The sequence below is a fragment of the Odontesthes bonariensis genome, chromosome 2, assembly GCF_027942865.1.
Source record: "Odontesthes bonariensis isolate fOdoBon6 chromosome 2, fOdoBon6.hap1, whole genome shotgun sequence".
Classification (NCBI taxonomy): Eukaryota; Metazoa; Chordata; class Actinopteri; order Atheriniformes; family Atherinopsidae; genus Odontesthes; species Odontesthes bonariensis.
Window position 1 is genome coordinate 29,871,409 of NC_134507.1, and position 25,366 is coordinate 29,896,774.

The window sequence follows — 25,366 nt, forward strand, 5'->3', positions numbered from 1 at the left end:
GTGTGATGTGTGTGAGAGTGTGTATTTTTTCTATGGGTACATGCCATTGACTGTATGAGCGCTCTGTGCTCGTTTTTTTATTTTTCTTTAATTAGATTGGAGATACTAATTAATACTGAGGGGGGGCTGGTCCCGCGGAAAATTGCCAGGGCCGATTTTTTTCCCCAGTCCGACCCTGCCGCTCTGTACTTCTGTCACTGTAACCTCGCACAAATTGTAATCCTGTTAAGTAACCCCCATTCTCACTGAATGTAACTGTAATCTGAGTACATCGTTTTTGCTTGTACTGTAACGGATTACAGTTACTTTTATTTTGTATCCTTTTACCGTAACGCCGTTACATGTAATCCGTTTCTCCCCAACCCTGTATATATATATATATATATATATATATATATATATATATATGTGTATATATATATATATATATATATATATATATATGTATATATATATATATATATATATATATATATATATACATATATATATATGTATATATGTAGTGAGAGAGAGAGAGCGCTTTGGTAAAGAGACATAGAGTAACAACAGAGAGAGAGCGCCGGCCTCGATAAAACTGTTATTAATCAGAGAAATAAAAAGTTTCCAGGTTGTTTCGCGGTTACATTCAGCAGGTATAGACACGCCCACGGCAACCCACCTCAGCACATCTCACCCCCCCTCTACCGCACTCTCCCACCACCGGTTGCCGGTTTCCCTGTTCCTGTCTGAATACGTGCACACAGCGCTGTCCATGGTGCTGTGACACTGACCGGGCTATACAAGCAATGATGCGCAGATCATATCATGCCACACAACGATGGGATGACTTACACATTTTTATTCGCCATACACATTTATTAATTCGCAGCACTGTTATGCCTCTTCAAACCGAAAGTCCCCCGTACTGGGGGACAGCATGAGATGATGATTTTTGACGGGGATAGCACCCCCTACATTTTCCATAATCCAAATAGTTGTTTTTTTTTAAATGTCATGCGATCGACCTGTAGTAGCTCGGCGATCGACCGGTCGATCGCGATCGACGTAATGAGCACCCCTGGCTTACAGCTTTAAAATCAGCGAATGTGGATTACAATTCCGAGCTCTTACCATGAGGAACAAGGCAGCCAGCTCACCTTTACCTCTTCTCTTCCCTGCACGCACACACACACACACACACACACGAACACGAGCACAGACAAAAAGAATGAATGTTAGCCATTTCAGCAACCACTGGTAAATGAACTATTTCACACTCTTAGTCAATTACAACCTCTTACCTCCTGTACTCGTTTTTCTTTTATTTCATTGTATAGAAATACTTTTTGCTTCGAACATTTTCTGCAGCCTAAAGTGGTGCAAAAAATAAAAAAGAATATTAAATTTAGAAACAGACATTGGCATCCCCCAGGTGAATAGAGTTGCATTTCCACTGTATGGTATGGCTAGACTCTAGGATAGATAGATAGAATTAAATTGATTAAACTCAATTGATTCAGAGGGAAATTCAAGAAGAACAGAAATCATATATACATGTAGATAATGACAAGTTAGTGAGTAATCCTTTATATTTTTTAACTATCTTTGTTTGCATCACTCTTTGAATGTATCTGGTTCACTGTGTCTACATGCCTACATGCACATGCCAAAATTATATCATGCTGCTATCAAGGAGTGGCACTGCACATTTAATTTGATGAGTAGTCTGAACCACAAAAACAAAACATACCCGTCTTTCTCTTCAGCTTCCTCCCTTCATCTGTGCCACTGGTCAGAGGAATAGTAGGTCCAGGAGAGGGGGAGCACTGTACAGACACACCTGTGACAGAGGTGGATGACTTTAGACACATTACGTAAAATATGGCAATACATGCTTAATGCTAATACTTACTTTCAGTCATATTTTCCTGAGAGGAAGATGGAGCCTCGACAGGGATCAGGGTCAAGGTGAAAGTCTCCTCCTCACAGTCTGTTTGGGGATGTGAGACAGATGGAGGGAGAGAGGTGGAAGGATCTGGGTTATGAGGAGAAGAACAGGGTTGGGATGTTGTGGGCAGTGGAGTTGTGGGGCTGGGGTCCTCTTGAGACTGAGATGTTTGAGAGTCTGAAATAATACATGTCAGCATATCAGTCACAATGACAGCACATCCCAAAGCATAAATCAGATAATAAGAACAGATGTTTGCCTTACTTTTCACAAGGTACTCGTATGCCTTGCTCATTTTTTCTAAAAATGGCTTTGTAGGCCCGTCCCCTCCAGGGCACATTTGTGTCACCACCTCAGCAGTGACTGAGCTCACCCCCTGCTTTTTTTTCCCCAATAAATAATATTGGGTTGTACCCCAACACAGCAAGCTTGCTCACCTGAAATGTACACAATAAATTACACAAAATGTTAACATGGCTACTATTGCACACTGAGATGTTACATTTTTTTTCACTTTTTTGAATGTTATGTCTGCACCAGTGTTTGTTAATGTACTTATCTATAAAACCAGATGAAACCAATAGGTTGGTCAGACTACAAGCATGTCTTAAAGACATAAAGACCTGGATGACTCAGAACTGTCTGCTGCTAAATTCAGACAAAACTGAAGTCGTTATCTTTGGACCTGAGCGTTTCAGGGAGAAATTGTCTAGCTATATAGTTACTCTAGATGGTATTTCCTTGGCTTCTAGTTCTACAGTGAGGAACCTTGGAGTTATTTTTGACCAGAACTTATCATTTGACTCGCATATAAAACAGGTTTCTAGGACTGCCTTCTTTCACCTTCGTAATATTGTTAAAATCAGGAACATCCTGTCTCAGAATGATGCAGAAAAACTAATTCATGCATTTGTTACTTCAAGATTGGACTACTGTAATTCTTTATTATTGGGCTGTCCTACATATTCTCTGAAAAGCCTTCAGTTGATCCAAAATGCTGCAGCCAGAGTTTTGATGAGAACTAACAGGAGAGATCATATTTCTCCAGTTTTAGCTTCTCTTCATTGGCTCCCTGTTAAATTCAGAATAGAATTTAAGATTCTTCTCCTTACATATAAAGCTCTTAATGACCGAGCTCCATCATATCTTAAAGATCTCATTGTAAGATATTTTCCTAACAGAGCACTTCGTTCCCAAACTGCAGGTTTACTTGAGGTTCCCAGAGTTTCTAAAAGTAGAATGGGAGGCAGAGCCTTCAGTTATCAGGCCCCTCTATTGTGGAATAAGCTGCCAGTAAATGTCCGGGAAGCAGACACCCTTTCCACTTTTAAGACCAGGCTTAAAACTTTCCTTTTTTATAAAGCTTATAGTTAGGTCTGTTGAATCTGATAGTGTATCTGCTAGTGTGTCTTGTTCTGCCTCCACCTCTGGCACCCTCTATACTTTCATTACCCCCTACCCGAACCAGGGTTTGAATCCCATTCCCGCTTATCTTACCTCTTTTATTTCTCCCCTACCCGAACCAGGGTTTGCATCCCCTCCCCGCTGTGACTGGTGTGCAGTTGGTGAGAGGCTGAGGTAGCTTGTGGCTATAAAAAGATGGTTGTTGTGGTGTGAGGAGCAGATCTATATAGGGAGTATAGGGAATTACTCACTGAGTCTGGTCCTTTACTTTATTTTATTATTTATTTTTTCGTTAGCACAAGTTTCTTGTGTTTACCTTGAATAGGGATGGCTCATGTGATCCTGAAACATCCCATAGTTAAGCTGCTATAGGCCTAGACTGCTGGGGGGCCTCATCTGACACACCTTTCCTCACTTTACTCTCTTTATGTATATGTGATATTATTGTGGTCATTAACTCGTGTTTCCCTGTTCCAACAGATATCCTTTGAATGGTGTTACAGTGCCGCCGTCGCGGTGGCCCCCTGCCCCCCTCCCCATCCCCCCCCCCCCTCCCCCCCCCCTTTTTCTGTCTTCTCAAACCCCAGCTGGTCGAGGCGGATGGCCACCCTTCCTGAGTCTGGTTCTGCCAGAGGTTTCTTCCTGTTAAAAGGGAGTCGTTTCTCTCCACAGTCGCCTCAGGCACGCCGCTCAGGCTGGGAGATTGGACCGAAAAACAAAAAGTTTTCAGTGCAATCTGTTGGTTTTCTTAGCTAGGAAATTGTTTTTGAATTGGCTCTATATGAACGAATTGGATTATTTTATGAATTATGATTATTATTAATTAATTGAATTCCAATTGGCTTGAATTGGACTTACTATCTAAGTGCCTTGAGATGACATTTGTTGTATTTGGCGCTATATAAATAAAAATGAATTGAATTGAATTGAACAAACTTTTTCAAGGGTTTCTTGAGAAATGACCTGTTAGTGTGTGTCCATATAGCATTTTTTCAGCCAGAGAAGTGTGGACAGGGTTCTGTGGAGCACTGGCATGAAGCACTTGTGTGTTGAGAGACTATGCTATAATAGTTTCTGTCTGAAATATCAGTTAAGCTCAGGAGATAGACATTGGCAGAAGTTTTCCTTACTTTTCTTTTTAGTTACCAGGGTGATGTCCTGCCCACAAAAAAAGTCTTATTTCGCTTAAAGAACAACAAGCTTTATCATGCATCCACTTTGTCCAGGCAAATTTGTTCAGTTCAAATTTGCACATTAAATAACAAGTAGAAGGTGGTCTGGCACATGGACTAGGGCATAGGCATGGGCATCTTAATGCTTACCAGCAACTCAATGTGCAAAAGAGCTGAATGAAGATTGATATAGGTCGGCATGTAGTGATTATTAAATACTCTCCCAGCCTGTCACATCACTGATCTCATAGCTGTGAAACAGCTGTACTCATCACAGTTGAACAATGTTATGTGCAACAACTCAACAAACAAAATCTTCATGTCAGGAAATGGTTCAGGACGATTCAGAGCGTCACAGCATGAACAAAACTGCTATATGGACCAAGCCTGAATGTCACTAATAAGGCAACTCATTTTGAATCATTAGTTAAATTTAAGCTCAGGGGGGGTTCATATGTGTCTGGCAGCATTATGTCAAATAACCTTTCACAAATATTATGGACTGCAAATCTGATGCAACTACATACAACACATCAAAGTAAATAATATTTAATATTTTCGATGGATCTACACTGTGCCTCAACCTACAGCCACTTATAATGAATTAGAAGAAAATTTGATGAAATACTTACCATGACATGGGCTGAGGCCACCACTCTGGCCCCATTCCTATGTTTTAGGGTATTCTGACCCCAGTTGCCCGTCCTGACTGCATTTTCTCTCTCCTTAAAATCTTTTCTTTTTAGCAGGCAAGCATAGCAGCTCGTGCAGGTTTTGTGGCTGGCGTGGTTATTTCTGCCGCAGTTGGGACAGCTCCTTGTTTTAGGCTTGGTCATTTCTTAGAGGGTAAGGTGAATGGAGAAGCAAATCAGTGTGACACATAAAAATAACTAAGTTACAATTCAGTGCAAAGGGCTGTCTTAATTCAGCTAGGAAGCTAGATTGTGCATACCAGTTGCCTATTAACGTAATAATAGGCAACGTAATAATACATAATGTACATAAAATACAATACATAATCTAGCCAAAATTGATGTTAATGTGTTATACCTGTATGTAGCACAAAAGTAATTGCTGCATCTTAACCCTTTAGTGTTCTTGGGGATATTTCCAGCCACCCTGGTGTTGACATTTTGGCTGTGTTGAATGAATGTAGCTCAAATTTTTCAGAACATTTTTTAAAAAATGTTTACAAAATTGAAATCTCAGTATTTTAATTAAACCTAAAATGGCTATGCTATCAAAATTATTAATTAATTATATTTATATTATTATATTGATGTTTTTGACCCATCTCAGGGTCTAATAATATAAAGCAAATACTTAAAAAAAACAAATACTTATTGAAATGATGTTAGTTAATTTGTTTTTTGGATAAAAAACAGTGCCTTTCTTACCTGCGTCTTCCTTCTGTCTCCTCTTCTACCTGCCGCGCAAGGGACAGTTTGAGCACCCGCGATACCAAAATACCGCGAAAGAGACGCAGTGAATGACGTCACTTCTAGTCGCCTGCACTGTACATCAAAAAATGTTGTAAAATATATATATATATATATATATATATATACACACACACACACACACACACACATATATACACTACGATCACGGTGCTGCATTATATGAAGCAGCTGTAAAAGTATCTGAAATAAACAACTTTGCTTTTTCTTAACATCGATCATCTAGATGAAGTGTAATTACTAGTTCGGCTTTACTAAATGTTTGATATATTCAGGAAATGTATGCTATTGCGACCCTATTTTACAACCCTACTAGCATACCGGAAGAATTAGCTAACCCAAACCCACATTTATAGTGTAACAGTTAGAATATCTGAAATAGACCAACATTTCTACTTTTTTAAAACATCAATCAACTAAATAAAGTGTAATAACCAGTTCGGCTGCACTTAATATTTGATATCTTTTTTAGATATATCTTTTTACAACCCTATTCTCAACAATACTTTACAAACCAGAAGAACTACAAACATGGTGCTGATTTGTATCAAGCTGCATGGCGCGGCACAAGGGAATTGTAGTTTATTTTTTAAAATTGTATATTTCCTAGAAATCGAAGTTGTAAATACTAAATTATAAATAAAGCATAATGGGAGATTTAAAGGAGTGGGAAACACATTTGTGTCATCAGATTTTAAATATTTTATTGTTAAATTTGTAAAAAAAAATTAAATTTGATCATATTTGACAGTGCCCCTACTTGGTGACTATACTCATATGGCTATAGTCACATAGGTGAAGTCAAGAGCTCTCTATCATAGTTGGTCCCATGTCTGTAGCTTGTTCTGTTGCTGAATGACAAGCCTTCCAACATGCACTAAGGTCATGGTTCAGAGGTCAATATCTCAGGGTAGGAGCCACTTAGGATCTTCACAATGACATATGTTACTCATCAGGTCAAGGCCTTTCCAAAAATGTCTTTAATTTTGGCCTACCACAAAGTTTAATTTTCACCTCTGTTTGGTGACAGCCTCTATCAGGTGTAGCTCCTGAGACCCTTTGAGACTCCAGCCTGGAAATTTTTGCTTATACTTGGTAAAAACCTTCAAGGTATTGATCTATATAGTAAAATCTATATCTATCTATATATTTATATATCCATATCTATCTATCTATCTATATAAATAATATATATATATATATGTATAAAATTATATATATAGTCATAATCATAACTATAGTCATTTGAATATACTGGGTGCTTTCCCTATGTCCCTGTGTCAATGTGTGGAATGTAACGAAGAACCAAAGTACTGTAATTTAGTACAGTAGTTGTAGTTTACTTTATCTTTTCTTCGTGTCAGTTTATGCTTTTACACCCTTACACTTCAGAGTAAAATAGTCATTTTTATTCCACTACAAATTGCCGTCCACTATATTTGCTACGGAAATGTAATTCCCCTGGGATTAAATAATAATAATTATTAATAATTATCAAAGTATTTCTGATTCTGATACTTGCTTAAGCCTACATAACCATTGATGTACATGTCTGCTTTAATGGAAAAAGTCAGGCTGATTAATAGATGTGATGAAAGAGTTGATATATGATGATGAAATGTGGTTTGCTAACACAATCAACCCTTGTCCAGTTAGATGTTGTAATATATAATTACATCAAAACACTGTTAATATAATGAAAATCCTATGTACGTCCTCTGAATCTCTCCTCTTGCAATATACTGAATCAATGTACTCTGAAAACATGTGGGAATTGCTCAAATATGCACTTAATAAAAACTAAGTCCAACCTAAAATAGCAGTAACATTCATAGACACAATCACAAAAGTAGCTTCACTGTGCTTTTTTTAATTTCACAATTAAACAATAAAGATCAACTGGAAACAAAACCCCTAAGAAAGAACATCAAAGATAAGACTGTACAGGACAGTGATTTGTGTAGTAAAGGTGTAAATACAACATTAAACAGGAACTTCCCACAACCCAGAACAACAATCAAACTTTATGAAACATCGCAAAAACAAAAAGCAACTAAATACAAACAAGAAAAACTGTCATCTCCAACTTAAACCTGACAATGAACACACAAGTTATTTTTATGGATACTGTCAAACATTCAGTCATATTTATAGTACAGGTGCATTTAGAGCATGAGGGCAATAGCACTACAATTTATTCCACTACATCCACATCCGATTCTGAATCTTCAGAGCTAATTTCAAACTCATCTGAACTCTCATCTGTGTCCATTCTGTCAGCTGCTGATGACAGCACATGCAGGTAGTGTTTTCTTGTATGCCGCTGCAGTTCTCTCATCTCCCACTGCCTCCTGCGGATGAGGGAGGTGCGACCCTTCTTTGCGTTCTCTGTTAGAAGTCCTTAAGAAGGGATAAAAAGGGTCACTATCCAGGCAAACAACAAAGTCTTTCAAAATATAAACATAACTTGGTGAATCATAGGAGATACAAAAATTCAAGTACACGGCTGTATTTACTTTGCATGGTGTCTTCGCTCTGATGATGAGACAACTCAGACAAGACCCTGGCATGGGCTTTGAGGGACTCCCAGTGCTGCTTCATTTCTTTGACAAGGATCTTCTTCTCCTCTTGAAGCCTTCGAACACCCATGACCCTGTCGTAGACGTCCTTCTTTGTGCTGAAATCAGCAGAGCCTGTAATGCATTGATATGAAAAGTTCAGACCACTGTAAATAGCATGTGGCCTTAGAGATAATTTCTATCATACATATGCATACTATGTCGGTATGCATGTATGTCCACTGGAACGCCTAAATATAAGAATACTAGTGATGAAATGTGTATTCACTGAAGTACCGTACATATAGTAAGTATAAATTTGAAGTGGTACTTCTCTCTTTATGCTCCTTTATTTTACTTAATTTCAATTATTGAACTTCAACTTTTAATACTTTTAAGTTTACTTTACTGATTATACTTTTACTGAAGTAACATTTTACTCATATCAGTAATCGGAGTATATTTTTACTGTGTAGTATTAGTATTTTTACTTTGTATATAGTTTTAAGTACAGGATATGATACTTATTCCATCACTGAAGAATACGCACAGTACATGAAATGCAAACCACTCTGTGTAATTTGCCAAGGCCAGGGATGTTCTGTGTCAAGAATACTGTCCATGGACACCGCTTGCTTGGCTGGAACAAGACTGTTGTACTCTGTGACCATGGCCTTCAAAGTGGTCTTCTGCTGTCTTATTTTTCGGCGAATCCTATTTCGACCTTTGTTGCTGTCTGGAAACCAGAGAAATAACTCATTTGAATACAAAGGTGGGGGTCCAATACATGAAACACTACTTTATAGAACTGTATAAACATTGTTATTGTAAAGTAAGTATGGAGACATTTCAGATTGTAATCTGAAAAGGTCTAAAATGTTAACATACCATTTTTCCGGTATAGGAGTTGAGTTCTCATCTTGATGCTGGTTGTGAGGGCCTCAATCTTCTTGCACAAAGCTTCTGGTGTGCCTTGATGCTCAGTTTCTCCTGGAAAAAAAGTGATTGCAGTCAGTGTCAACTTCACAAACAACACAAATGTTTTTCCATGTCAGATAATGTTTCACTTTCTTGCCATCTGCCCATTCTTTCACTTCTTGCACAAATTCTTCCACAGTTTGTTCATCCAGTTGATGCTGGGCTTTCAGGGTTTCCAGGTCCCCCATCTGGATATTTAGAGCTTTAGAAGTCTAAAATGACAAGCAAAATCATGACAATAGCCTAAAGGTCATTACAACATGTACAGTGCATGAATGCCACTCAAGTCATGCAAATATAACATGTGTGGCAAGCCCATGTGCATTTCATTTATCTACACTGGGCCATTGCTGGGAAATAATATTGTTTCCGTTTACCTTGTGGTATCTCTGAGAAAGTGCAGTAGCCAGGTTTTGACATTTCTGCTGGTTCCATCTTATGGCCAGAAGTGTCAGCATGTCATTGCGTCCTGCAGGTACACAAAGATAAGTTCTGTAAAAATTCACTTGTGATAATATGAATGTCTTTAATTCTATATACAGAGGTACAATTATATCACACCTGCTTTTGACATATGCTTTGTGGTGACTGCTATCCTGGAGAGGAAAGCATTACACTGCTCTACTTCCTCCCCCAGTGTTTTACCAGCACCTTCTTGATTTGCACCACTCCATTTCACCTGGACAGCGGGACACAAACATAAGCATCAAAGATATTTAGTACAGCAAATACAATTCAAGCAATGCCCAACAGTCATTTCTAATTAAATTAAAGCCTAATCAAAATGGAAACAATATCTAATATGCTCCTTCCTGGTCCATGGGGGAGGGTAAGTATTGTGTAAATTAGTTGTAAACCTTACGAGTAATATTGCTTACAAACAAACAGATATACAGACAGATAAACAGAAGTCATTTGATAACATTACAATACATGTATGTATGTATGTATGTATTATACCAACCTCACATTTGAAGTCATGTGCTTTGGCATGTACAACTGACAGGAAGGGTCTCATTTTCTGAAGGGGCTGGAGCTCAGGACAGTTGGTGCTTACTCTTTGTAAGTATGGCCAATACTTGCACACAACATCCATACAAAAAAAGGTGATGTCATGCCTGGGTGCCAGCAGCTGCTGCAAAAACATTGGGTATGCAAATATTTCACCCCTGAACATATTAAGGGCAGCCAGCAAGACCCCGTGCCTGCACACTGCCAGCTCCAGTCCCTCCTCATCCACCTTGCTGCTTGATCTTTGGGAGGTCTCTCTGGCAGCCGACCACTCCCCACCACAACTGCTCCGTCCAGTGACCTACATCGCAGAAAATCATAATTGACAAATAATCTCATCAATAGAAATTACAGGGAACAATTATACATTTGGAGACAAGGAGACAAGGAACAGATTAGGTACACAGGTAGTTATCACAATATATGAGAGTACTGAGAGACTACAAATTATATTGTTATTATAATATTCAGATAGAAATGCAAGTCTGCTATTACATGTTTAGATTTGCTGTGGATGTGATCCACAAATTTGGTCACATCTTCATCCTTCGCAATGAAGACACCTTCAAAGATGGCTCGCTCCTGAGATCTAAAAAAACAAGAAATAAAAAGACTTCAACGTTTCAAAAGGGATAGGTGGTGAGGTACTTATCTATAGTCAGTGTTTGGCCTACAGTACACAGTGTTCAAACAGCCCTTTTCCTCGGCACTACATAGCCTCAAACGTAGAACTTGCATATTCCTTCATCTAACCTTAACTGTGCCACGCACAACGCATAATGCTGCAGATCTGATAGCAAGGTAAAGTGGTTGGAATATACTTGATATAGCATACACTTAAATACTGGATGCTGTTTTTTTTCCAGGTGGGCCTTTTATATGTGGCTAAAACACATTTGTCTGCTTCTCCAAACTACAAGCAGGGGATGGGCTGACCACTGTCTGCTGTAGGTAACAGACTGGCCATGGATGAGTACCTCATACAACCCCACATTTCAAAACACCTAAACTATACTTTTAACATGTCATATAGTAAAAGGTTACTTGTACAAAACATAACTGACTATTTTGCCATTTAAACAGTGTGGGTGTGTTCATTATTGTATACCTTGCTGTACTTTTGAAGCGGTAATGCTTGCGGTTTCCATCCACCGAGACAGCAAGCATTGCTGGGGTACAAGCAGGACAGATGAATTTCTCCTCCTTGCAGGTGGAGTCGACCTCATATTGTACAGCAGCCCATTCAAAAAAGCTTTTTTGGAAGCTGTCTGACGAGATCTTACCAGTCTATGTTAAAAGGAAAAAGCACATAACACATTTTAAAACAAAGACCTTTCCATTTCAAAACACCAGCATATTTATGATCTTGTAGAATGAAGAAAGAAATACTGACGCGGCCAAAGCGAACAGTCTGCTTCTCAAGCATTCTTAAGTAGGCCTGAAAGGACATCCCTGGCGATGCCATCTTCATGTCCTCAAATGTATAAAACAGGTCTGTCTCATAAATTGTTGAAAAGTGAAGGGTGGCAGGCCAGTATCCACTGTTTACGAGGTCATCCAGTCCTGCAGTCCAACGTGCCTGGCATCCCTCACAGGTCAGCTCAGGCATGTTGAGATCATACCGTCCTACAAAGTAACATTTACATCACTGTAATGTTAAAGTTGCCATGCTTGGAATGTTATGCAGCATGTGACATATACTGTATTTCCAAGTGATTCAGTAAAGCCTGCTGACTTGATGGGTACTATCATGTCTAAGTTATTTGTAAAACCATAATGTGCTCATTTTTGAGACATTAAGTTTTTGTGGGAGTTGTTGTATAAAGGTACAGAGTTTTATTCAAGATTCAAGAAGTTTTAATTATCCCAAGGGAAACTGCTGTGCAACAGTTGCAATACAAAAGTAAATACATAAATAGGAATAAAATGAGTACAACCAAAATAAATATTTAAACTGGACAAACAAAATCTTTTGCATAATTACCATTTATTGTGACCAAAGCAACTCCCTTCCCTTGGATCACCCTCAGTGCTTCTGGGGGACAGCCACAGATGCTGACAGGCATCTCAATAGGTAAAAATCGGACTGAAAGACATTACACATAGGTTAGACTAATTAATAATTACTGACACAAACTCACTCAGAAAAAGCAGTATGGAACTTACCACAGTTTGTAAGAGCCTTCTCAACAACACAAGTGGTTGGAGGCAATGGCTGGAAGAAGCCAGCACACATGGCCTCTCTGTTGTGAAGGACTGAGGTCTTACTGTGTCTGCTGATGTCACATTCAGCGCAGAGAAAGGGACTAGGGAGGCAATCTCTGCATCTAATAGCCACGCAGTTGTTCCCACATTGACTGCAGATATTTGTTGCCACATTCTCCTTGGCCAGCATGCTATTAAGAAGAGATGGTCTTTTTTCCCTCCATCTCTCAGAAAAGAGAGCATTGCGAATGCTCCAATCCTGAGAAGCGAGAGGAGCCCTTTGGTCTGCTGCTACTTCAGTAAGCTCTTCATCAGAACAGCTCAGGGAGTGTTGCAGATCTTGCAGAAGACATTCTATTGCAAGAAAATACATGGTATCAGTGGGCAAAGGTTGTTTTTGGATCATATACATACAACTAGCAAAAAACATGGACCTCATTGTTACACAGATAACAATAATAGATTATTATATGACAGATATATAACAACAGCAGGATACGTTCTCATAAAGCTTGTTTTGGAGAATTTGTTTTGTTCAAGAGTTAAGTTTGCATATAATATATATTAATATAAGACATTATGCACAGAACATATGTAATGCTATACATACCAGCCGAGACTGAAGCAGTCTCTGGACCAAAGGTCACCTCTGGATTAGGGTGCGAAATAAGACCAGTCTTACGACGGCGTTCAACTGTAATGCAGAAAACAAACACCTCTTAAAGCAGCATATTTGTCTAACACTTATATTTGTTTTCAATGTACCTGTACACAATCTAAATGTATACTCTCTATATTACACTATTAGTTGATAAATAGAGAACCTAACAGTACAATTTTTGGGTGGGGTTCTTTTGGAAAAATAATTCATGTGAGCCAAATCATGCGTTTCTTTTTTCAGGATTTTAGATCTATCAGCAATGGCACATTGATCTAACCTGGTATCATTTAGCTTAAAATTTTGATAATGAATTCAAAATGTTGGTTATAGACAAGTGATATTGCTGTGATCAGTTAAAAACCAAACCCGTAGAGATCATGTGGACTTGACAGAACTGAATTGGTCTAAACGGTCTACGCTGACATTCAGGACTGAAACCATTTAAAATATCTAGAATATAAAACGCTAACCATGACTGGATTGCTTCCGCGTCGCACTTGGCCTCTTGGAAATCGTGTTTCCGTCTGCGTCTCTCTGCGTCCACCGCACATTCAGCGGTCGTTGAGGTGCTGCTGCTGCCCCTGCCTCAACCCCCCCCAAGGAGGTCGTCAAACTCCTGCTGCTGAACCAGTTCATCCAAGCTTTCCAACATATCGCGTTCTTCTTGCGTACTCATCCTCACACACGGAAAAGCTCAATCTCTACGTGAAGGGATGGAAAAATACAGGGTTAGCTTGCTAACGCGAGCACTTGGCTAGTTAAAGGGCTAGTTTAGCGATGCAAACTAACGTTAGCTGTTTTAGGTTATTGTATTTAACTACAGATAGCTACTAGTTGATGTTTCATGGGCAAATCATGAGCAAATCTATAACTCAGCATCGTTGCATTTGCTTTGTCGCTGACTTTTCAACAAAACTTGTCTTCTTACCTCAACTGTTCCAAGTTCAACAGCTCCAAGCTCCCGATATCCATCGAAATGCAGAAACGTGCGCGCCGCAGGAGATGACGTCGACACGTCATACATGTACGCAGAGCTATACTCTATAGCTGTGCGTACGCCAACAACGGCAAAGAAATAAAATAAAAAAATAACCGTGATGTATAATCATAATTGTACATGTAAAGCCACGTGATTTGATAAATAAAATATACATTTATATAGAGAGATTGTGCAACTAACTACTCAACGTTTAACTTTGTTTGTCCTAATAATGTTGCAACATGATTTGTATTTATGAAATAGGAAGAAACCACTAGAGTCTTTAGTGGTAGTATTACTCTTGCTCATAAAATATGAAACGTTTCTCTTCGGGATTTATTTTGAAAGTGTAAACGGAGGTTGCATATTTATTTTCCTAATTCATTCCACCCGGACGTGGGTAAATGTGTTGTTGCTAACTTGACAGTGCCACGGTCTCGTATCAATCCAACATCGCTGCGCGTCTTAAAGTGACGCTAGAATGGTGCCTACAGCGTCACTTCTTGAAGCGTAGGACCACTACCCAAGCTGCAGTTTTTGACGCTTTGGGAATGAGAATGTGTTGCATAAACATAAACACATGCATACACGCACATGTTTATCTTTATGAAGAATAAAATAGATTAAAATACGTTTCTAAATAAAATGCTATGTGTGCTAAATGTAAAATAATATCTAACTTACTGATGAAGTGCTGCTGTACAATCAGTTCAGAGATGGCGATAAATTATGCTTTAGAACTCTGTGTAGCTATAACTGACTGAAAAATTGCACAACACGGTTTCCTCTTCCTCTTTTGATTTTTGTTATCTGGAATTTAAAAAAAACATAACTTGATAGTTGTTGGTTGAAAAACAAAGCACTCAATGTTTCAGCTCTGAGGTTTTATGTAAGAGGACATGATAAAAATCATTTAGTCATCACTAGGTCAATAAAAGTAAATACAGCCATAGATGAAAAGAATAGATTTTAATTTGGAAAAGGAAAATACAACAAAGTTAAAGTTTATTTCCAGGAACCAAAAAAGATCAATAAAACATGACAATAAGTATAGAAATAATGAGCATTTTATAGAATGAAATTAATCTATTACACAGACACTCACATAACTGCCAGTGATATTACACCATAAATCTTTAACTCCTTCTGGAGTTAAAGATCAGCTCCTTAGTCTTGGTGCTTTTTCACCATGCATTCCTTTCTGTCTGCTTTTAAAAATGTGGACAGACAAAAGCGGTCAAGGACACCTCCCCCTGTTTTTACAGATATTTAGGAAAAAGATAAATGGATTTGTTCCGTGTGCGATTTTTCTGTTGCCGAACAGCAAATGTAAAATCTACACTTCACTGCATGAAGCTGACATGTTGTCATTACTCATGCTGTTCATCTCCTGCTTGTTAAACATTTTAACACACATTGAGGCCAAAAGCTTGTCTATGGCACCTTTTCTAATAAAAACGTACATTGTCAAGTCTGCAAGAGGACTTATATTAAGAAAAAGGGAAGCCATGCCGTGGAAAATGCGGTTATTTCGGGCTTTCTCCACGAGAGACCAAATGACGCTGGGCAGGAACAGCAGTGTGTAAATGAGCAGCACTACGATCAGAATTGCCACAATTCTTCGTTTTTCATCTGCGGGGACGCTGCGGGCTGCAGACAGGGCTTTAAGGGTCCCAACCAGGAAGAATATGAACAGGGGGAGGGGGAGGAGGACAAAGACCGCAAAAATTGTTTCTGTGATGTCAAAATTAACATCGAAATAGAGTGGGAGGACATAAACCAGGGGGAGGATCCAGACCACCACACACACTATCAAAGAGGTCTTGATATTTCGTCTGAATCTGTACCAGAGTGGCTGGGTGATGACCAAATACCTGCAATTAAAGACAGATACACAGACATCATTGTTCAGGAACATCAGAAACGTACTAATCTAATAGTTAAACACAGAAACAGAGACACACAAGCATAAATATAGAGTTACCTTTCCAGGGAGATACACACCATAAATCCAACGCTGGCCAGCACACCAAAAAAGTAAGTGCAATAGATGATATAAATCCTTAGAAACTTCCATCCAGGAATGCAGCAAAGCTGAATGAGGTCAGAAATTAGGAGGTTGATGATGTAGACTGGAGCTATGTGATCGTTTTTCACCTGCAGAAAACATTTGTTAAAGTAAATAAATAAGCTTCAAACATATTCTGAAAGTCACCTAAACTTCTTCCAGTAGTATGAACTGAGGGTTTCACAGCTGAGCTGAGACAAAGCAGTTCTTCACAACAGGCACAACATCCATTTTATTGTAGAAAGGTCAGTCTAATACACTTACCAGAGAATAAACTGCAACAATGGCCACCAGAGTCAAAGGAAGTCCAGCGCAGATGATGATCCATTGCACCACATTGATCAAAATGACATCGTCATAACTGTCAGAGTCTGTATAATAATCTAAGCTGTCGTTAGTGTCGATGCTGCTGTAATTGTAACTTGTATTGTTGATGTAGAAATCTTCCATTCTTCAATGTGAAACCTGCTGATGTACAGAGAGAAGAAGTCACGGGAAATATAGGAGAGGGCAAGTTGTGTAATATATTACTAACTCTGTTAAGTTAAATCCGTAAAACTTCGGGTTCTAGGCTCACACATACTTACAGCACAGCAGCAACTTTTATCTGCGGTTCTTAATTACAAAATCATTCTAAATTTGAGCACATGTACAGAGCACTATGAGCATTTTGACTCTCTTCATCACTTGTATTATTTGCATCTCTTGAAAATTAAGTAAAAAAAATCTTAGCTATTGGGTTTACAAAGCCAACTGCAATATTTCACACACGTACAGTTGTAAACTCACCAGTTTTAAGTTTTCATACTGAATGAAGTATTTCTAAGATTAGAATAAAGTCATATCTACCTTAAAATGTTGCCTGATCACACATGCAGCACTTCTTCACTGTTATGTTAACGTCTTGAGTCTACCTCTAATATGCTACCCAGTACGTGACTTATGATTATATCGACTGTTCTTAGGAAGTCAAAAGAAGATGTTGACACATGATTTTGCATCATGAGAAGGACAGCAGCAAAAAGACTTTTCATGCAATTCTGTCCACAAATGATAATGATAATAAACACAATGATAATAAAAACAAAATAGTCTTAATAGTTTCTAAGAGAGATATTTTGTTGAATAAAATCCAGTTTATTATCTGTAAGATCCACTGTCTTTGAACTATTCGTGTTTACTTTGTCTATTTCACTTTAGGACACCACAAACAATCGCATGAACAAGGCTGAGGCCACAGGTAGGGCGGCTTTTAAGCATATAACTAAAGACTGCTGAAAGTTTACACCATGCAATCTGTTGCCATTATCTGTTATCAACTTTTATGTTCAAATGTGGGACTAATGTATACATCCCTTACCCTACGCGCCTACCAGCGTAAGCCGCTTTGGATAAAAGCGTCTGCCAAGGGGGCGCTAGTGAGCAGGCTACGGAGTAGACGTGTGTGTCGGAACTCTCCAGAACCTTTTTCTCAAAAACGTAAAAATAGCACAAGTTGGAGCAAATTATCGCTGTTTATTATTTATTTACATCTAGTTATACGTTTCTAAAAATTTATGTGAGAGGACATGGCTGGTAAAGCACAAAAAAAACGTAACACCGCTTCGTCGGCCCAGTGCCGCCGGCACATCCCCGAGCTGCAGTGACAACCTAACCCCCGCCGAAATGACCTCAGTGCTAGCAACCGAGACCTTCAGGCGGGAGTTACTCACGTCGCTACGTGAAGACATTGGACATATTATCAAACTGGAGATCAGAGAGGTTCAATTCAATTCAAAGTTTATTTCTATAGAACATTTAAAACAGCCTCAGCTGACCAAAGTGCTTCACAACAGCAACTGCATCACGAGAGTCATCAATAAAATCAATAAGAATGACTTTAGCAATAAAATTAGCAATAAAATTAGCAATAAAATAACAATAACAGTAACAATAACAATAAAAGTAGCAAGCCAAGGTGAACTCCATTTCAGCTATGGAAGGCCAGGGAAAAGAGATGCGTTTTCAGTCCAGATTTGAACTGGTCGAAAGACTGAGAGGACCTAACAGACAATGGGAGGCTGTTCCACAGTCTGGGTGCTGCCACAGAGAAGGCTCTATCACCTCTGGTCTTTAGCCTGGCTTTGGGAACAGCCAACAGGAGCTTGTCGGCTGACCTCAGTGCTCTGGGTGGAGTGTAGGGCTGCAGCAACTCACTTAAATAAGACGGGCCCATGGAGTTTAAACACTTAAAAACAATCAATAAAACCTTAAATTTCACCCGAAAGCCGACAGGGAGCCAATGAAGGGCGCACAGGGAGAGGTGCTGGAGAGGGAGATGGCGGGGCTTTGGGGAGACATAAACACAGTAAAAACAAACAACAATCCTACCAGAGCTCAGTTGCTAAAGAGCTAACCTCGCTTAAGAACACTACGACGGAAATGGAGAAGAGCCTGTCCGCGTGCGCAGATGATATCACCACGTTACAGCGCAAGGTTAAACATCTCCAGATGCAAACGGAATCATTGCAAAACAAATATGAAGACTTGGAAGCGAGATCAAGGAGGAACAATATCAGCATTGTTGGAGTATCGGAGAGCCAGAACAGCTCTGCAACCGCTGTTTCAGCGCTTCTACAGAAGGCATTTGACCTTGATGAGGCCCCGGTACTGACGGGGAGACCAGCCGCGCGTCATTGTGGCTCGCCTTCATTACTTCCATGACTGCATCAACATCCTTCGCCAGGCCAGGACGAAGCGGCAGATTAAGGTGGACGGGATGACCATCTCTGTCTACCCAGATTACACTACACGGGTGGCCAGAGCTCGAGCAGGTTTCAACGTGGTGAGGCAACAACTACGAGGACTTGAAGGAGTTAAGTATGGCATTCTCTACCCGGCTCGCCTTATGCTGCGTGTACACCAAGAGCGACCTACGCTACCTGAGCGCCGGAAATCATTATTTCTCTATGGAGGGTGAGCTAACTGGGCGACCAGAGCGGATTCCAGCGATTAAACTCAAGCTAATATTATGGTAATGAGCTATGACGCGGTTTGGCGAAAACCAATGACAATCCACAGATTGTAGGGGTCCGACAATCCGCGGGGTTCGCGGAAACAGACGTGTAAACTTTGTTTCCTAGTTCCTACATCCTGTAAACATGGCTACAGAAAAATTAATCGCCGCGGTGTCTGCCCACGAAATATTGTACAACCCCACAGCATTTGCATATCGGGATAACAACAAAAAACATGACGCATGGTTGAAAGTTAGTGAGGTGGTTGGAGAGTGGAGTGGTAAGTTTGTTTGTGCGCTATTTTTGTGTTTGATGAAACGATTTATTTATTTCGCGCCACGTGGTTTGCCGCCAGCTTTTGTCTACGCATACTTTGCATTCTTTTGTCAATGCATTCTCCTTTATTAAAAGCAAAGTACTATTGCAAGGTGGTGTTAATCGGGGATCGTTTGTTTTTTATTTAATTAATTTTAATGTAGAACATGCACGTGTATGTTGTTTAATGTTACTGATGTGAATTTGCTATAGATCTCAAAAATTTGAGTACAGCCTGGCATGCTTGCTGAAAATGATATAGTATGTGTATGTACGATGAGTAAAGAACAGCGTTTTATGAAGTGTTTTATGGTGTGTGTGTGTGTGTGTGTGTGTCAGTTGTCATTTGCATTCTGTAGGCCTACATTTTACTTACATTACATTTTCTGTTTGTATCTGTTTGTTAGCTGAAGAATGTAAAAGGAAATGGAAGGGTTTGAGGGACACGTTGAGGAAGGAGAGGAAGAAGGAGAGAGACAGGAGGAGGAGTGGAGCTGAGGGGGGTCCCAGTAGGCAGTGGCGTTATCTCACTTTGATGGCCTTTGTGGTCCCCTTTATGGAGGACCGGAAGACGTCCTCCAACATGGAGGGGGACGAAAGTGAGGAGGAGGAGGGAAATGGGCAGGACACGCAGGGCCAGAGGGAGGAGCAGGAGCAGGGGCCGCAGCCGCCGCAACAGCAGCAGGGGCAGCAGGGGCAGGGGCAGGGGGCGAGGAAGAGGCAGCGGCAGGAGCCTGCTGAGGAGGGGGAGAACCTGCAGGAGAGAATGCTGCAGGTGATGGAGGCAATTGTGAGGAGGCCTGCTCCCCCACCTCCGGTAGTTGAGGATGCAGATGCGCTTTTTTTTAAAAGCCTCCTGGAGGAGATCTGCCCCCTTTCTGCAAAGACCAGACAGGATCTGAAATTTAACTTTTACAAAATAGTCTACGAGGCCAAGCAAAGGGAGGGCTGGGGTGAGGCACCAGAGTACACAGATTTGTGAGGTGTGTGTGTGTGTGTGTGACTGAGTGAGTGAGTTCATTTGTATTCTTGTTAAGCCTTAAATATAACAATATTAGAAATCATTCCTGTTGTTATGTGATGACATACACATCCAGTTTCAGTACTTACAATCTGCAAACATGTTATTGTGGTTATTCTTTATACTATAGTTAAACTGGTTCATGCTGATTGCCCTTATGTTTTTTCAGTATAGTGGAAAACACTGTAGTTGGTCAATTGGAGTGGTTCAATGAAATGGGTAAGTCTGGTGAGAGACGAAATGTAGCTCTAGAAATCACACACGTCCTGATGCACAATCACAAGTTACTAAGCATGTGCAGTAATGTATTGGAAGTAATGCATTAGCAAAACGGTCTTGGGAAGTGACCATATTGTGGAGTTTTTCATATATCCATCCTACCTATCCATCCATCCATGTGCATTGCAGTGTTATTGGTGTAGACTACAACCCAGAGAAAGTTGGAAGATCCTCTAGAGTGTACTTAAGGAGAGAGTGCATTAAACACTAACCTGGACACATTAATTGTACAATTTTCCCATATAATATCATCAAGCCATAAATGTGCACAAACACTAACCTGTACACATTAAGTGTACAGTTTTTTTTTTCCACATACACACAAGCATCTATAACCAAATGTCTACTGGTTGACCAAATGTCTAATTTATAAAACCATCCAGCCATGGATGTGCATGTCTGTGTTGTTGTATCCTGGTTTGTGTTCATAGTATGCTTATAGCCTTTGGAGGACTTGTAAAATTTGAAGTGGCCCCTCGAATGAAAAAGGTTCCCCACACCTTTTGTAGACTTCCTATAGTCTGTTAAGTGCACTTATCATTAGTAGGCCCTACTATGTTATCTTATCATTATCTTATCACTATGTTATCTTATCATTAGTACTATCATTAGTACTATCTGTACGAATTAGGGATGGGCATAATTAATCGATGATTGATCATTAAGAATTTGGTCGATGAAATTCACTTTGTTCGACGAACCGAATGTTTTTTTGTTTGTTTTTTTTAAACAATCCGAATGTAGGTTATTAGTGCACGTCCTCAAACAATGCAATGCATTTCGCTGTGCCACCGACAAAATATGGGCAGCAGGGGGCAACATTTCACCATCACCGTAGAACTAGTTCTACCATGCCTTGCCTAATTTGTTACATGCGAGCTTCCGTACATCATCGCCTAGTTCTAATCATGAAGAGGTCGCAGCGAAGTGTGGCATGGGAACATTTTCGTTTAGAAAATGACATAGTGCACTGCAATCACTGCAATGCATATTACAAATACAATTCATCGACTACTACAATGATGTATCACTTAAACAATGCGCATCCAAGCCTTGTGATAGACGGTGGTGGTTCATCTTTATCTCAGCCTAGCATTGACTCGGTGTTAGCACAGAGCAGAAGGAGCTGCAGCGCACATCGAGCAGAGAAGATCACCGAACTGATGGCGAAGATGATTGAACTGACATGCTCCCCATCAGTGCCGTGGAGGGCAAAGGTTTTCAGGACTTAGTACAGTTTCTGGAACCCGAATACACCATGCCGTCAAGACGCACCGTGACGAGGCGGATCGAAACTCATTACAAACAGCGGACGCAGGAGCTGGCTAGTAAGTTGACATTGGCTGGGAAAGTGGCTATTTTTTAATATAAAAATGTTAATGATTAATCGATTATTAATCATTAATTCTCCCGACGATCGACGAAGAAATTTTCATCGAATGCCCATCCCTAGTACGAATTATGCATTATGACAAATTATATACAGCAAACCCGCATAGGCCTACAGCAAACCCACACCTGCTAAAGTTGTGCTTGTGAAGAACTGCATCGGTTGCGCTCCTGTAAAGAACTGAAAGGTTATTTTATGGCTAATGACATGGAAGTATGGAATATGCCTTCAATGCATTTGGTGGCTCAGAAAAGAGCCGTTGTGTGGCTCTCAAAAGTGCCGTTGTGGTGCCGGGTGTCAAGGCTGCCAGGTGACTGCCCCCTCATTGGCGAAGTAGGCCATGAACGTCTCCCTCACCCGAATGGCCTTACGAGTGGCGTTGTTGCTGCCTACTCTGGAAACGGGCTGGAGGCCAGCTGCATCCCTGTCTGCCTCCGTGGGTAAAGCCGTCATCAGTGCCAGGTCGTGAGGGGCGGTGCGCCGCAGATAATTGTGCAGCACACAGGTTGCTTTAACGCAGGCATCTACATTCTCGGGACTAAGCTCAATGACGCCTTTGTAAATACGCCACTGGGACGTAAGAATGCCAAAGGTGTTCTCCACGACCATCCTCGCACGCGACAGCCTGAAATTGAAGGTTCTGTGGCTGCCAGTCTGGTGACCCGGGAACGGCCTCTGGAGGTTGCGGCGCAGAGGGAAGGCCTCATCACCTACAAATGCGTGAGGCTGTGGTCCCAGGTGCTCCGCTCCCGGCAGCAGCGCATCCCTGGGCAGGTCCAGTTGTCCCTTCTGCAGCTTCTTGCCGAACTTGGAGATCGCGAGCACGCCACCATCACTGGTCCTCCCATAGGAACCCACGTCCACCACTCGAAAGCAGTACTTGTGGTCCACCACAGCCATCAGGACGATGGAGTACGAGCCCTTGTAATTAAAGAACAAGGAACCGGACTTACCCGGGGCCTTGCACACGACGTGCTTGCCGTCAGTGGAACCGACGCAGTTGGGAAAGTCCCACCGACGCCGGAAGCCCTCCGCGATGCTCCTCCAGTCCTCGGCTGTCGGCGTCGGCATGTACTCCTCCACCAGGGTATCCCAGATGGCCCGGGTCACCTGGTTGATGATATTTGCCACCGTCCTCTTCCCCAGACGGTAACTGTTGGCAATCGTTTGGTAGCAGTCTCCTGTGGCCAAGAACCGCAGGCAGATGTACTGGCGCACATCCTCTTCCTCCTCCTCCTGCGACGAGTGCTCTGAAGATGCTACAGGTACAGCAAACCGACGCAAACAACGATGTCCTGGTCTTCCATGTTGAGAATGACGATAACTGGAGCAGCGAGTCTGAATTTATGGAACACATCGTGTGCTCCACTAAGCGGGAGAGCATTTAATTTGCTCCGGACACAGAGGCAAGAGCCAATGTTAAAGCTACATAGTTTCAGCGGGATTTTTTATTTCAGTGTTTCGTCTAGTTGGGCCCACGACACCTCCAGGAGGCTAGACAATGACCACTGGCGTCCCAGAGTCACCCCCCTAATGCCAGCCATCACTGCTCCTCACACCATAACAACCATCTTTTACAGCCACAAGCTACCTCAGCCTCTCACCAACTGCACACCAGTCACAGCGGGGTGGGGATGCAAACCCTGGTTCGGGTAGGGGGAGAAATAAAAGAGGTAAGATAAGCGGGAATGGGATTCAAACCCTGGTTCGGGTAGGGGGTAATGAAAGTATATCCATATCACTTAACCACATCACAAGATAAAACTACCCTTCATGTTTACAGTCCTGGTTATCTGTAAGCCATGTTTTTAGTTGTTTCTTAAAAGCTACATATGTTTAATTTTCCCTTATGGCCAACGGAACTGTGTTCCATGTAGAGCAACCAAAGAGTGATAGGACCTTCTGTGCAAATGCCGTTCTCCTAAACTGTACTTCACAGTCCCCCCTGGTGGCTGATCTTGTCATTGTCACCCTGTTTTTCAGTTTAATTAAGTTACCCAGGGGCGGTGGTGCCAGCCCGTTCAGAGATCTATAGATGAGACCGGTGCTTTTGAATGTTCTGAGATTCTCAAAGGTTAATAAGTAGTGCTTTTTTAAAATTGGGCAGTGATGGGAAGACTGGGGTTTCCGATCGTAGATCTTTACGGCTTTCTTGTATAATTGTTTAATTGGTTTAAGAGTGGTGACACCCGTAAACATCCAGGATGTAAAACAGTATTCGATATGGGATAAAATCATACAGTGCAGGTAGGCTTTTGCAGCTGCATTTGTAATAAAAGGTCTGATTTGCTTAAAATTTTGTATATTGAATTTTAAAGTGCTGGTAACCTTCTTGGTGTGTTTCTTAAAAGTAATATTGGAGTCCAGTATCACCCCGAGATACTTGAATTCAGTTACCGTCTCCAATTCCACTCCGTCCAAGAAGACAGCATGTTCATTTGGAGACATTGGTGGGTCAGTGGTATGACTTGTGTGTTTGTTATGGGCTTTGCATTTAGACATTTTGCTGTGAGACTTTGGTGGTATATTATGACTTGTTCCTTTTTTGGAGAACAGCATGTGCACAGTTTTTTTCTCGTTCAACATTAAACAAGAATTGCGTAGCCAGCCCTGCACCCTGGTTAATGCATTGGTTAGCTTATCTGCTGTTGATATAGCATCCTTTCCCTGAGTGTAAATCACAGCATCATCACCATACATCAAGACATTAATTTCCGGGCAGCCATCTGGGAGATCATTAATGTACATGGAAAATAACAAAGGCCCCAGAATTGAGCCCTGTGGAACTCCAACAAGACTATCTTGATAGCAAGACTTAGCATCATCAACCCTAACACACTGCGTTCTACCTGACATATATGACTCAAACCATGAAACAGCATCAGCAGAAAGGTTAAAATGAGTGAGTTTGTTTAAGAGTACCTGATGTTGACAGTATC

At 40.8% G+C, this 25,366-nt stretch overlaps 3 protein-coding genes across 3 annotated transcripts in view; 1 reads left to right on the forward strand and 2 right to left on the reverse strand.

Moving 5' to 3' along the window:
* Positions 1-25,366, forward strand: part of lhb (luteinizing hormone subunit beta) — a 155,353-nt gene that overhangs the window by 100,833 nt on the left and 29,154 nt on the right. The window lies entirely within an intron of this gene.
* Positions 7,832-14,353, reverse strand: LOC142400482 (uncharacterized). The gene is made up of 16 exons (XM_075485396.1): positions 14,308-14,353; positions 13,850-14,080; positions 13,329-13,412; positions 12,680-13,072; positions 12,498-12,599; positions 11,907-12,139; positions 11,622-11,800; positions 11,009-11,102; positions 10,467-10,814; positions 10,064-10,181; positions 9,880-9,971; positions 9,600-9,714; positions 9,413-9,514; positions 9,075-9,260; positions 8,483-8,659; positions 7,832-8,366 (listed from the first exon to the last, which is right to left on the reverse strand). The coding sequence occupies exons 2-16, from the start codon at positions 14,013-14,015 to the stop codon at positions 8,161-8,163; spliced, it is 2,595 nt and encodes an 864-aa protein (XP_075341511.1). The 5' UTR covers positions 14,016-14,080; positions 14,308-14,353; the 3' UTR covers positions 7,832-8,160.
* Positions 15,530-16,876, reverse strand: LOC142400490 (G-protein coupled receptor 4-like). Its single transcript, XM_075485410.1, has 3 exons — positions 16,691-16,876; positions 16,343-16,515; positions 15,530-16,232 (listed from the first exon to the last, which is right to left on the reverse strand). The coding sequence occupies exons 1-3, from the start codon at positions 16,874-16,876 to the stop codon at positions 15,695-15,697; spliced, it is 897 nt and encodes a 298-aa protein (XP_075341525.1). The 3' UTR covers positions 15,530-15,694.

What these genes read in the sequence shown, in the direction of transcription:
- LOC142400482 (XM_075485396.1), bottom strand. Translation starts at nt 14,015, where the DNA reads ATGAACTGGTTCAGCAGCAGGAGTTTGACGACCTCCTTGGGGGGGGTT. An exon ending in GAAGGCTCTTACAAACTGTG is followed by an intron (nt 12,600 to 12,679) that starts GTAAGTTCCATA and finishes AATGTCTTTCAG; the next exon opens with TCCGATTTTTACCTATTGAG. An exon ending in AGACTGTTCGCTTTGGCCGC is followed by an intron (nt 11,801 to 11,906) that starts GTCAGTATTTCT and finishes CTTTTAACATAG; the next exon opens with ACTGGTAAGATCTCGTCAGA.
- LOC142400490 (XM_075485410.1), bottom strand. Translation starts at nt 16,876, where the DNA reads ATGGAAGATTTCTACATCAACAATACAAGTTACAATTACAGCAGCATC. An exon ending in TTGTTGCAGTTTATTCTCTG is followed by an intron (nt 16,516 to 16,690) that starts GTAAGTGTATTA and finishes TGTTTTCTGCAG; the next exon opens with GTGAAAAACGATCACATAGC. An exon ending in GTGTGTATCTCCCTGGAAAG is followed by an intron (nt 16,233 to 16,342) that starts GTAACTCTATAT and finishes CTTTAATTGCAG; the next exon opens with GTATTTGGTCATCACCCAGC.